At 40.7% G+C, this 14,290-nt stretch overlaps 1 protein-coding gene across 9 annotated transcripts in view; it reads right to left on the bottom strand.

Moving 5' to 3' along the window:
- Positions 1-6,673, bottom strand: part of patj (PATJ crumbs cell polarity complex component) — a 254,271-nt gene extending 247,598 nt beyond the window's left edge. For 4 of the 9 annotated variants that reach the window (XM_034179313.1, XM_034179319.1, XM_034179315.1 and 1 more), the window contains exon 1: positions 2,103-2,388. In XM_034179313.1, coding sequence (XP_034035204.1) covers positions 2,103-2,372 — 270 coding nt within the window. In that variant the 5' untranslated portion in view covers positions 2,373-2,388. Of the gene's footprint in view, positions 1-2,102; positions 2,389-3,893; positions 3,999-5,832; positions 6,039-6,122; positions 6,140-6,610 lie in introns of those variants that run through there. The other 5 variants (XM_034179316.1, XM_034179318.1, XM_034179317.1 and 2 more) reach the window with 5 other exon arrangements.
- Positions 6,674-14,290: the final 7,617 nt, after the last annotated feature.

Genomic DNA, 14,290 nt, shown 5'->3' with positions numbered 1-14,290 from the left:
GCTGCACAGAGTGAGTGCGCACTCCCGTGCCAGGGGATACAAATTCTGATGGGATAACTACTTTGGCACGGCACATTTGACACCATGATCTAACTTTTAACTTTGTGTTCGTCCATTATTGACTGCAAAATCACTCTTCTGCGAGCTGGCATTTTGCGTAAATGCCAGTCATTGTGTCAGTGTGCACAGAGCGCGTCTCATCTCATCCAGTAACAAGATGTTAAATCTATCATGAACATACTTTTACAGCTAGGAATGAACATGCAACTGTTTTACCACGCTATTACAACATTACAAAGCTGTTTAAGCTGTTCCAAAATATGTTCTCGTGGAGCAGGAGAGAGAGAGGGACAAAAAGTGTCCAGATGAAAGAGTCCTCTGTGATTCCAGAAGTGAGTGGTGTTTTCAACATCCAAGCTCTAACAGAAAATGATTAATCCATTAAAAAAATAATGATTTTATATACAGCCTCCGGAGCACAAAGCAGGTGGGATGATGTGCAAGAAGGCTGAGCCTGTCCAAAACAGTCCTCGTAGCTGCTGGGCACTGGGATAACGGGCTTTTAGCAGCCTCGTCCTCACCACACATGCCTCTATAATCCTCATAGTACGTCGTACACAAACTACCCCATGCTGTTGCTAAATTTTGAACATCTTTAAATTAGCGCCACACTCAGAGATGAGCCTCGTTAACTGAATATACTGTCTCTAAGAGTCACTCAGAGCCTCTATTCTCCCACCATAGTTGAATAAATCTTCTCATAGCAAAACAAACATGCTGCGTGGCTCATTATTCATCCTTCATTATTTGGTGAGACCAGGGCTTTACCCCGTTCAATAACGTTTTTGGTCAATTTCCACAGTTGTGGAGGATGATGTCACAGCTGCCTTTCGTGCCACTTGCTGGCTCTTTCCAGCGCTCTTCCTCCCTCCCTCCCTCTCTCAGCTCAAACAACACTTCACGCTAAGTGTTAATGGTCGTGCACTTCAATGTAATAATAATAATAATAATAATAATAATACTACTACATTTTATTTCTAAAGCGCATTACATTTGACAAGCAAATCTCAAGGGGCTACATAAAAATATACAACAAAATAAAACACAGTAGAAGGGAAAAAAACAATTAAGAAAAAGCTTTTAAGAACAGGCAAATCTAAGTGTTTTTTAAAAGTTTCAGCTGACTGTGGCAGTCATAGACGGTAGGGAAGAGCATTCCACAGTCGGGGTGCAGCCGTCTGGAAGGCCGTGTCTCCCATAGTGTGGAGTTTGGGCTTTGAAAGCTGGAGTTGGTGACTGTCAGCAGAGTGAAGATGATGTGATGGATTTTGGGGAATGATCAGATCTTTGAGGTACACCGGTACCCTGCCACAGACACACTGATAGGTCAGGAGACAGATCTTATATTCAATCCTGAACCAAACAGGGAGCCAGTGGAGGTTTTTAAGGATGGGTGTGATGACCTCTGCACCCCCATTAGGATCCTAGCAGCACAGTTCTGAATATACTGCAGTCTCTGCAGGCTCCTGCCAGGTATCACAATGAGGAGTGCGTTGCAATAGTCCAGCCTGGAGGAGACAAAAGCATGGACCAATTTCTCAGCATCGGGTAGGGAAAGGGAGGGGCAGAGCTTGGCAATGTTCCGGCGATGAAAGAATGCAGTTTTGCAGAGGTGCTGGATGTGGATGTCAAATGACAGGTGGAGATCAAACTGTACCCCAACGTTAGTGACAGAGCAATTTAGGGGAATGTTGTGGCAGGTGAATAAAAAAAAAGTCAGAGGAAAGGACCGAAGTTGGTGAGGGGTCCCAATGAGCAGACCTTCGGTTTGGTAACGACCTTCGGATGTGGTAACTAAAAACTGCAGATGCTGTTCGCGTATTCATCTCTCCTGTTGTATTTTGTCCACACTGAGTAGAAATGTCCAAACCTTTCCTTTGTCGTAGAGTTAGATTTTATTGTGATACATTATGGTGACTGTTTGCCGAGGTGCCGTACAGCCTGATGACGTGTTTTCAGCCTGATGTTGCAATGGAGACCGTTCTATAAAATGAATGTTTCGAATCTGGTTCCGGTTCCTGTTTGTCAGGGTACTGCCTCACCTGGTTTCGGAGCTGTCTGATGGAGTGCTGGAGGGTGAGGATGTGGCTGAAAAGTGGACTCTGCAGGGTCTCTCTCAGGGTCACCAGGTTTTCGCTGTGGGTCCACTCCTCCTGCTGCACCAGTTTGGCCTGCAGGCGCTCCAGAGCTCCCAGAACCTGCTGACGCTCTGCTGAGGACACTGACAACACAGACATCCAGTACACTATACGATAAAATGCCACAGACTTAACTAAATTCACATGTAGTTGTTGTGAACAAAATATAAACATTCTGCTAATGTCTTTTTTATTTTCCTTCACATTTAGAATTATGGCTGAACTGTGTAATTGTTAAATGCATATTTACAATTAAAGCAAAGAAAACTAAAAACAATCTCTTTTTCCCCATCAATTGATAGACTGCATCAAAAAGCTTAAAATTCAATAAATAATAAATATGAATAAATTCACACTAATTCCTGACTCTACATGGTGTTTGAGTCCTCTGCCTGCCACACGGGGAATGCAGCACGCAGTCGTCTGCAGGGTTACTGCAGCAGTGAGCGTCGCCTGACGTCACAGTGCACTTTATTCACGAAGAACACAAATTACGATCACCTGCATTCAGGTGGTTAAACCACTCTGAAGCTAGGTGACGCTTACAAAACATTTCTGTATATTTTCACTTTGTTTTTGCCCAGTTGAAAGGAACAACATATTAGAACAGCAGAAATTTATATAAAAGATATGTTGATTGGAAATTTAAAAAAATACAACCAGGTCGCCCAGAAGTTTAAATGAATTGTTTTAATCTGAATTTTTAGCCACTTTTTGTTCATAGAAATCTTTTTTTATTTATTTATTTATTTTTGGTAAATATTCATAAAAATGTTCAAATCTTTAGACAAATTTGAGCAAACTGAAAAATGTTTTTGAATATATACTTTTAAATTATTATAGCTTGTTGGGTTTGCACCCTGTTTTAAAGAAATGAAAGGCACAGACACTGTAAAGAAACCAGTCAGAGAGAGACAAATATATTTTTTGCTCTGCGCAGAGGAGAGCGGGCAGTAGCAGCTTGTAAGTGCTCAGCTCCAAAGCTCTCCTAAAATCCCCTCCTCTGGCTCAGCTTTTTATTTAGTTCACCAACATGAGAAAAAACAAACAAGGACAGTCAGGGAGAGGTTACACATGAGTCATGTCTCCATGAGGGAGATAGCAAAGCAAGGTGGCAGCTGAAACCTTCCATTCCTGCGGCATGAGCCTTGTGGCTCGTCAAAAGCAGGATAAGGCACTTATGCAAAATGAAAAATAGTTTGCTCAATCATGAAGAATGCAGACAACAAGTCTTTCTTTTAAAACCTCCTCTTCTCACAAAGAGGAAAAGTACACATAGTCAAAAGGAAATAAATGATAAGCATGAACTATATAAAATAAATGATAATATAAGCATGAACTATATAAAATCCTTGACATAGCTGAATGTTTTATGTCAGTAAGGATTAATGGAGTCAGTCAACCGTACATATATATATATTTTTTTTTAAATTGAATTGAATTTGAGGGATCTGAAATTGACATTCAAAGGGTATTTAGATGTGAATTTAGATAATTTTTGTGGCCATTAATGTGTCATATTGTCAGCCTCCAGGATTTTAGATTTTCCATCATATTAAAAATGTTGGAAGAATGAGAAAGTCAGTGTTGATGGTGTATTCCAGTGTGGCGTTTGAACACACAAACACACAACCTGACGCTGTACAAATAATAGATGTTTCTGCTTCTCTAAATGTTCCAGAGCTGAACATGTACCTGCAGGGACATTTTCAAACATGGCGACTCTCTCTGCGTCCTTCCACAGCGATCTGAACACAGAAGAACAGAAACTCATTGAGCTGTGATCACCATAAATCAGAACAGACCAAAAATTCACTCCTTTCCCGCCTTACATGAGAAGCTGCTTTTAACTAGTTTGAAATCATGATACATCAAAGCACGGACACATAAAAACCCCTTTTCAACCAACTTAAAGCACCCAACTGGATTTAACTGTGATAAATCAGGAGCACAATGACTGAAATGAACTTTTATCTGGATAAATCAAATATATCAGTTTTATTAAAATACATGCTCCGAATGCAGTTCAAATTAGATACTCGCCAATTGGTAGGCGTGTAAGTACACGTCGTAATAGTATCGCAAAGCCTGTATCAAACTGTAGTGTTTTTAAATGAGTATTGTGATACGATGACAAAAAAAAATAAAAAATCAACAACTGCACAGATGAAATAATGATCTCTTATAAAAGAATCAAAGGATAAAAAAAATACAAATAGGAAACAGAAAATATCAAGGATTACAATTCATACTTCAGAATTATTTGTTTCTTTGAAGCTAAAACAATCACAGATTACTTTTGACATAATTCGTGTGAACAGTGATGTAATTATGTCTCATTGCACCTTTACAGTCTGAAGACACTGTGATTCCCCATTTATTTACATTTTTATTTTATTAAAACACAAACAAACAAAACAACAACAATCTGAATAAATGTTCTACAGACTAATCAGTGAGGATAATTACTAATTCATTACGATGCGGCACAATTTTTTATGTCAGTTTATGTCGTCAACACAGAGAAATGCATTTCTCACACAAAGAGCAAATCTATCACACAGACGGTCTTCAGAAGAAAGATACACAGGAGAGGCTTTCTATGATGTCATAGAGCTACTTCATCCTCAAAGGGCACCCATCTCTCTGTAGAACTCTGCACTTACAAACGGCCCCACATCACAAGAAATGTCTAAATCCACAGCATGCCCAAAATCTCATCACTCTTTATTACACATCCAAAAACTTCCACAGGCACCAAAAAGTACAGTTATTCTTATTACCAATTCATCTATCCGCTTTTTCAAACTAAGTGTTTAGTCTACAATGGCATTCAAATAATTCACGTCAAAATCTACAATCCAGAAAAATATCTGTGCTGTAAATATGAAGTACTGCTAATATATTATAAGGGACACATTTTTAATGGACACTACAAATACAATAATGTAATTATTATGACCATATATTCTACTCTTATAACATGAGCCAACAAGTCAGCAGTTTTACTCAAGCTGCAGCTGTGATGAACATGTTCAAAAATTAAAAGGTGTGTCTTCATACAGACACACAGCAAAATCACTCGTGTTCATTTAACACAGTCAGTGTTAATTTTACACTGGTGATTTTGCTGTGCAGGTTCACACTCTCCTTCTTGTGGACAAATGTCCTTGAAACCTGGCACCAACTTTACCTCAGCCCAAAACAACAACAACTGGGTTCCCCACAGTTCACTTTCATTTTTATTAAACTTTTTATTTCCCTGGAAAAAAAAAAAAACCTTCCAGATTAAGGTTGTTTATTCAAGAAGACAAATTTATCAGCACAGAACAAACATCTGAATTCAACATTACTGTACAGTAAACCCTGTCTGCTTTGTATGATTCATTACATTTACAATTTAATCCACATATCAAAGTGTGTGCATCAAGATAACACAGGAAAGTGAAAACAAACAAAAGTGTACAATCAACAATAAGAACACAAGATAAATTAACAATAGCAGTGTTTTAAACATGTGAAATAAGTGAGCAGTACAAGCACATAACTAACAGAAAAGCTAAATTTGGAGTATAAAACCAAAAAACGGAATTACAATCTAAAAACCACCTTTAAAAATAAATATATCAAATACCTGTTAATTAGTGTTTTCACTCGAACACATCCGAATCCGCATGAAATCAGACTGGTCTGTGATCCGAATCACTGACATGTTTCATCAAATGTGCTGGATCCGTTTTTCAGACGTCACAAACACAACCTTTGTTTTAAAAAAGAACATTTCTGCGTGTAATCTCCGTTAAAACGAAGCAGAATCCACATCGACACACACGTTTAACTTTTTGATGCCCTGATTCCACCAGGTTTTCGCGTTTTACTGGTAAAAATCAAAACACTTTTCAGCGCGCGACCACCTGAACTCACCTGGACCCGCACACCTGAGGAAGCCGGAAGTGAAACTCTGAGGGGCGGGGCGAAACCACACATGCAAATTACCCAACAAACAACTAAAACAAATTTTAAAAAATCTCCCTGAAACCAGGTTTAAATTCTTGTGATTCAATCACATTTAACCAACAGGTGCACCTTAACAACAAACAAACACGAAACTTCCCAACAGACTTTTAAAAGCACCGAATTTATCCACCTGTCCAAAATAAACCTGCGTCATTCGTGTCTTTATAAAAGTTTTCTCACGTTTATTCATGTTAATATTAAACAACTTTTTCGTCAAAAACACAGCAGAAGGCTAACAGCTAACCGCTAACAGGCTAACTTTAACAACAGCCGCTCAAATCATCATCCCGCCACATGTAACTCGGAAAAACACTCGGACTATTAAACCGACGGTAAATGATTCACTCACACAATATAATCCGCTTAACAGCGATTTGAAGTGGCGAAAAACTTACATGAACAGAGTCCAGTTTGGTGACAGCGTCCTTTAATGTTGCATTCACGGACACTCGGAAATCTAACAGCAGATACGAGAAGACCAACAAGTACCAGATCTATAAAAGATGTGGAAGCTAAAAGCCACCGTGGTCCCAGTGGGAAGAGGAGCTGTCAGGGCTCTGCCTCCCAGGCTGGCTCCTGTAGATTCTGAGATCTGACATCTGAATTCTCTGTCCAGAAGAATTCAGTTCAGTCCTTGGACCAGTTAAGGTCTGCTGCAGGACCCTCACAGTGTCAGACCTGTGGCACACAGGACTTTCATAAAGAGAAGAAATGAAATTTCAGATTTACCTGAAGTCACACTGAAGACCCGGAGCCTAGATCTGATAAATTATCTTGTATTTAAATTCTTCTTTGTTCCACCATGAAGCTGTAGAACTGATGATTCTTCTTCTTCTTCTTTGTCTTTCGGCTGTTCCCGTTAGGGGTCGCCACAGCAGATCAATCGTTTCCATCTCACCCTGTCCTCTGTATCTTCCTCTGTCACACCAACCACCTGCATGTCCTCTCTCAGCACATCCATGAACCTCCTCTTTGGTCTCCCTCTTCTCCTCCTGCCTGGTGGCTCCATCCTCAGCATCCTTCTCCCTATATACCCTGGGTCCCTCCTCTGCACATGTCCAAACCATCTCAATCTCGCCTCTCTGACTTTGTCTCCAAACTGTCCCACCTGAGCTGTCCCTCTGATATGTTCATTCCTAATCTTGTCCATTCTTGTCACTCCCAAAGAGAATCTCAACATCTTCAGTTCTGCCACCTCCAGCTCTGCCTCCTGTCTTTTTGTTAGTGCCACTGTCTCTAGACCATACAACATAGCTGGTCTCACTACTGTTTTGTAAACGTTCCCCTTCACTCTTGCTGATATTCTTCAGTCACAAATCATTCCTGCCACCTTTCTCCACCCACTCCACCCTGCCTGCACTCTCTTCTTCACCTCTCTACCACACTCTCCATTACTTTGAACAGTTGACCCCAAATATTTAAACTCATCTACTTTCACCACTTCTACTCCTTGTAACTGCACTATTCCACTGGGCTCCCTCTCATTCACACACATGGACTCAGTCTTGCTTCTACTGACTTTCATTCCCCTTCTCTCCAAAGCATATCTCCACTTCTTTTAAGATTAGGCTTAAAACTTTCCTTTTTGCTAAAGCTTATAGTTAGGGCTGGATCGGGTGACCCTGAACCATCCCTTAGTTATGCTGCTATAGACGTAGACTGCTGGGGGGTTCCCATGATGCACTGTTTCTTTCTCTTTTTGCTCTGTATGCACCACTCTGCATTTAATCATTAGTGATCGATCTCTGCTCCCCTCCACAGCATGTCTTTTTCCTGGTTCTCTCCCTCAGCCCCAACCAGTCCCAGCAGAGGACTGCCCCTCCCTGAGCCTGGTTCTGCTGGAGGTTTCTTCCTGTTAAAAGGGAGTTTTTCCTTCCCACTGTAGGCAAGTGCTTGCTCACAGGGGGTCGTTTTGACCGTTGGGGTTTTACATAATTATTGTATGGCCTTGCCTTACAATATAAAGCGCCTTGGGGCAACTGTTTGTTGTGATTTGGCGCTATATAAAAAAAAATTGATTGATTGATTGATTGACTTCTCCAGACTAGACTCAACTTGCTCTCTACTCTCACTACAGATCACAATGTCATCTGCAAACATCATAGTCCATGGGGACTCCTGTCTGATCTCATCTGTCAACCTGTCCATCACCACTGCAAACAAGAAAGGACTCAGAGCTGATCCTTGGTGTAATCCCATCTCCACCTTGAATGAGTCTGTCATTCCGACTGCGCATCTCACCGCTGTCACACTGTTTTTGTACATGTCCTGCACTACCCTAACATACTTCTCTGCCACTCCAGACTTCCTCATACAATGCCACAACTCTTCTCTTGGCACCCTATCATAAGGTTTTTCTAAGTCCACAAACACACAATGTAACTCTTTCTGTCCTTCTATGCACTTTTCCAACAGTATTCTCAGAGCAAACATTGCATCTGTAGTGCTCTTTCTCGGCATGAAACCATATTGCTGCTCACAGATCTTCACCTGTTTTCTAAGCCTAGCTTCTACTACTCTTTCCCATAACTACATGCTGTGGCTGATCAGCTTTATGCCTCTGTAGTTACTGCAGCTCTGCACATCACCCTTGTTCTTGAAAATAGGAACCAGCACACTTCGTCTCCACTCCTCAGGCATGCTCTCACTTTCCAAGATTTTATTAAACAATCTGGTTAGAAACTCTACTGCCATCTCTCTTAGACATTTCCATGCCTCCATTGGAATGTCATCTGGACCAACTGCTTTTCCACTCTTCATCCCCTTCATAGCAGCCCTCACTTCTTCCTTGCTAATCTCTTTTACTTCCTGATTTACTCTCACCACATCATCCAGCCTTTTCTCTCGCTCATTTTCTTTATTCATCAACTCTTCAAAATATTCCCTCCACCTTCTCAGCACACACTCCTCACTTGTCAGCACATTACCATGTGCATCTTTTACCACCCTAACCTGCTGCACATCCTTTCCAGCTCTGTCCCTTTGTCTGGCCAATCGGTACAAGTCCTTTTCTCCTTCCTTACTATTCAACTTCTTGTACAGCTCGCAATATGCCTTTTCCTTTGCTTTTGCCACTTCTCTTCTTGCCTTACGCCGCATCTCCTTGTACTCCTGTCTACTTTCTTCATCTCTCCGACTATCCCAAAACTTTTTCGCCAACCTCTTTCTCCTTATACTTTCCTGGACCTCTTCATTCCACCACCAAGTCTCCTTGTCTTCCTTCCACTGTCCACATGTCATACCCAGTACTGCCCTAGCTGTCTCCCTCACCACATCTGCAGTACTTTTCCAGTTGTCTAAAACTGCTTCCTATCCAACTAGTGCTTCTCTCACCTGCTCGCTAAATTTCACACAACAGTCTTCCTCCTTCAGCTTCCACCATCTGATCCTTTGTTGAGCTCTCACTCTCTTCTTCTTCTTTACCTCTAAAGTCATCCTACAAACAACCATCCTATGCTGTCTAGTGACACTCTCTCCTGCTACCACCTTACAGTCTGTGATTTCTTTTAGACATAGACATAGACAACTTTATTCATCCCACCAGGGGCAATTGGTTTCAGCAGCCTGCATACCGGCACATTAACATACAACAACAACAACAAAACAAAAAAACAGAATAAGATAAAATATATATATATATATATATATATATATATATATATATATATATATATATATATATATATATATATATATATATATATATACAACATCCATACATCCTCATACCTATACATCTACACCTCACAAAGAATTTACAAGACGGATAACAGAAGGGATAAAAGATTTTAACAATCGATTCGTCCTGCAGACAGATGAAACATAACGTCGACCCGAAGGCAACAGAGAAAATTCACCTGCTAGCACATGTCCGGAAGAAGACAAAATACATCTTGCCTTCCTTATCATTTGTTGTTCACAAAAACTAGCTAGGTCTCTAATTTCCATTCCAGTGATCTTTGAACATATCCTTGTAATACTATACAACCTCTTTTTATCCTTCAGAGCCAAGCTGGGAAACCAGCAGATAAAAGAAAAACATAAAAGGCTTTCAATAAAAGACTGATAAAAGCGGCCCATGATAACAGGCCTAACAGAGAAGGAATTCAGTTTGCGCAGAAGGTACACTCTCTGTTGCCCTCGTTTCACAATATCTGCCGTATTTACATCAAATTTCAACTTCTCATCAAAGAAAGTGCCTAAGTATTTATATGCAGAGACTTTTTCCACGGCTTTACCATGAATAACAGTGTCCACAGCTGACCCTTTATTTAGTCTGAAGTCAATTATTAACTCCTTCGTTTTGGATACATTGAAATCCAAGTGATTTGCATCACACCATGAGACAAAATCAGTGAGGGCCTCCCCATGTTCTAACTCATCTCCCTGAAGGAGCGACAGCAAAGCAGTATCATCAGAAAACTTAACCAAGTAACTGCCCTGCCTAACACTTCTGCATTCATCTGTATATAAAATAAAAAGTAAGGGGGAAAGGACACAGCCCTGTGGTGAACCAGTGGACAAAACCACGGAGTCTGAAACACGTCCGTTTACCAAGACTCTCTGCCTCCTATTAGTCAAAAAGTCTGACAACCATACAACAATCTGGTGGGGCAATTTAAAATCATACCTCAACCTCTTAACTAAAAGGTGCGGTTGCATCAGATTAAAAGCTGAGGAGAAGTCAGCAAATAAAAGCCGAGCATGAGCTCGAGGCTTCTCTAAATGCCTATAAAGACAGTTAAGAATGAAAAGCTTAGCGTCCTCCACTCCTTTTCCCGCCTGATACGCAAATTGGAGTGGATCTATATTCCCCTCCATATTTGCTATTATCATATTCTTCATGATTTTCTCAAAGACCTTCATGCACAATGATGTAAGTGCTACGGGTCTGAAGTCATTAAACTGCTTAGGGAATGAATTTTTCGGGACAGGAATTATGAGTGATGATTTCCATAAGTCCGGTACTTGACCACAAATAAGTGACCTCCGAAAGATATAAAGGAGGCCACTACTAAGTTGGTCAGCACAATACTTTAGTGTGTGTCCACAAATTCCATCTGGACCGCAAGACTTCCTTACATTAACCTTCTCCAGAAGTTTTTTCACACTATCCTCACTAATGGCTATCCCATCATCAGTAGCAGAGGGAGTACTTTCCAGGGGGGGTTTCTCTGCAACCTCATGGTTCTCAAACCGGGAATAAAAGCAGTTGAATGCATTTGGCAGATCCTCCTCGCAACTCCCCTCTACTTTAATTGGTGCTTTATTATTATCCTGTTGAACGTTAGTAACTGAAGCCATAAATTTAATGCCTCTCCAGGCCGCCCGCAGGTCACCACTGCTATACATATATTCTACTTTATCCTTATAAGCTCTTTTAGCTTGCATCTCTTATAAAGAATGTAGTCCACCTGTGTGCACCTTCCTCCACTCTTATATGTTACCCTGTGCTCCTCCCTTTTCTTAAAGTAGGTATTCACCACAACCATTTCCATCCTTTTTGCAAAATCAACTACCATCTGTCCTTCCCCATTCCTATCCTTGATACCATATCTACCCATTACTTCCTCATCACCTCTGTTCCCTTCACCAACATGCCCATTGAAGTCTGCTCCTATCACCACTCTTTCATGCTTGGGTTCACGCTCCACCACCTCATCTAACACACTCCAGAAATCTTCTTTCTCCTTCATCTCACAACCTACCTGTGGGGCATATGCACTGATGATATTCATCATCACCCCTTCAATTTCCAACTTCACACTCATCACCCTGTCAGACACTCGCTTAACCTCCAACACACTTTTAACATACTCTTCCTTTAAAATGACCCCAACACCATTTCTCTTCCTGTCCTCACCATGGTACAACAACTTGTACCCACCGCCGATGCTCCTGCTCTTACTTCCCTTCCATTTGGTCTCTTGCACACACAATATGTCTACCTTTCTCCTCTCCATCATATCAGCCAGCTCTCTCCCTTTACCAGTCATACTACCAACATTCAAAGTCCCCACTCTCATTTCCACCCTTCTAGTTTTCTTCTTCTCCCGCTGTTTGTGGCAACGTTTTCCTCCTCTTCTTCATCGTCTTCGCCCAGCAGTAGCCCAATTTCCACCGGCACCCTGTTGGGCAATAGCACCGGTGGCGGACGTTGTTAACCCGGGCCGCGACCGATCCGGTATGGGAATTCGATTCTGAGTCTGCATAGTTGGGTTGGCTTGTTTTACGCCAGATGCCCTTCCTGACGCAACCCTCCTCATTTATCCGGGCTTGGGACCGGCACTCAGAATGTACTGGCTGCACACCTGTAGAACTGATGATGCGGCAGATAAACACTGCAGTTCCTCCAGTCACACCCACAGAACTCCTACAGAGTACTGTGGGTGTCTTGGTGGCTTCCGTCGCTCATCTCTTTCTTGCACATTCACTCAGTTTTTGAGAACCACCTCCTCCAGACAGAGTTACAGTGCAGGACCAAACTGTTTGTGGAAATGAATCCAACACATGTTCAAGGACTGTGTTCATGTGTTCATGCACTGTTAAAAAAACTGCCTGTAAAAGTGATGATTTGAACATGTGCTGCTCCACCCTCACTGTCAAACCGTTTAGATTTAGAATGAGTCAAAATCAACCAGCTATTGTTACATTTTATTTCTTTTCTATAGTTTAAAAAATCGTATTTTGGTCTTGATGAATGACATTTGAGCGGAAATATTTCACAAAATAATCTTTTATGTGCTTTTACAGTTGAACCTGTTTAGACATCGCTTCGACACGCCCACTAGGGCGGTCTCAGCTGTTTGACACGCCCCCACAGATGGCGGGAGAAAGAGTTACTTAGGTAAAGTTAGAAAGATATTCACAGATTCGAAGTTCACGGCTCAATAGATCTGAAGAGAAACGCTGTAGAAAGACAAAAACCACTAGTTTCTAACCTCAGGAAGGTAGACAACGAGCTACAACCTTAGTTTTATCCATATGAGCCGTCCTCTGATCTGAAAAAATAACACTGATCTGAACGGGCAGCCGGCAGAGAAACGGAAGTTTAGGGACCGTCTACAAAGTGCAAACATGGAAAAAAAAAAGACACTAGAAAGTTATTGAATAAATCATTGTAACAAGGAGTGATATCACCAAATTCACTGCACACATCAGTCGGGTCCTGCTGATTATACTACAGAGCTCAGTTTGGAAAAATGCCATTATGAAAAACTTTGCAGAATTTCTGATTTTTTAAAATTTTAATAGCATCAAAGTCACAAGATGTGGTGTCACCAAATTCACTGCAAACAACAACCGTGTCCTGTTGATTATACCAGAGCACTCAGTTTGGGAAAAAGTAATTTTAAAAAAATTTGGAGAATTGTTCATTGATTATATTTTCAGTAGCATCAAAGTCATAAGGTGCAGTGACACAAAATTTAATGCACACAACGTGGTGTCCTGCTGATTATACTACAACACTCACTTTGGGAAAAAGTCATTTAAAAAAAAATTTGGAGAATTTTTGATTGTTTAAATTTTCAATAGCATCAAAGTCATAAGGTGTGGTGTCGCCAAATTCACTGCACACAACAGCAGTGTCCTGCTGATTATACTACAAGACTCACTTTTGGAAAAAGTCATTTTCCAAAATTTTGGAGAATTTTTGATTGTTTATATTTTCAATAGCATCAAAGTCATAAGGTGTAGTGACACACAATTATACTGCACACAACAGTGGTGTCCTGCTGATTATACTACAACACTCACTTTGGGAAAAGTCATTTTAAAAAAAAAAATTGGGAAAAGTTTTGATTGTTTAAATTTTCAATAGCATCAAAGTCATAAGGTGTAGTGACACAAGATTTACTGCCCACAACAGTTGTGTCGTGCTGATTATACTACAACACTCACTTTTGGAAAAAGTCATTTTGAAAAATTTTGGAGAATTTGTGATTGTTTATATTTTCAATAGTATCAAAGTCATAAGGTGTAGTGACACAAACTTTGCTGTACACAACAGTGGTGTCCTGCTGATTATACTACAATACTCACTTTTGGAAAAAGTCATTTTCAAAAATTTTGGA

Source organism: Thalassophryne amazonica, chromosome 10 (assembly GCF_902500255.1).
Source record: "Thalassophryne amazonica chromosome 10, fThaAma1.1, whole genome shotgun sequence".
Lineage (NCBI taxonomy): Eukaryota > Metazoa > Chordata > Actinopteri > Batrachoidiformes > Batrachoididae > Thalassophryne > Thalassophryne amazonica.
This window is presented reverse-complemented; position numbering and strand designations above follow the sequence as displayed.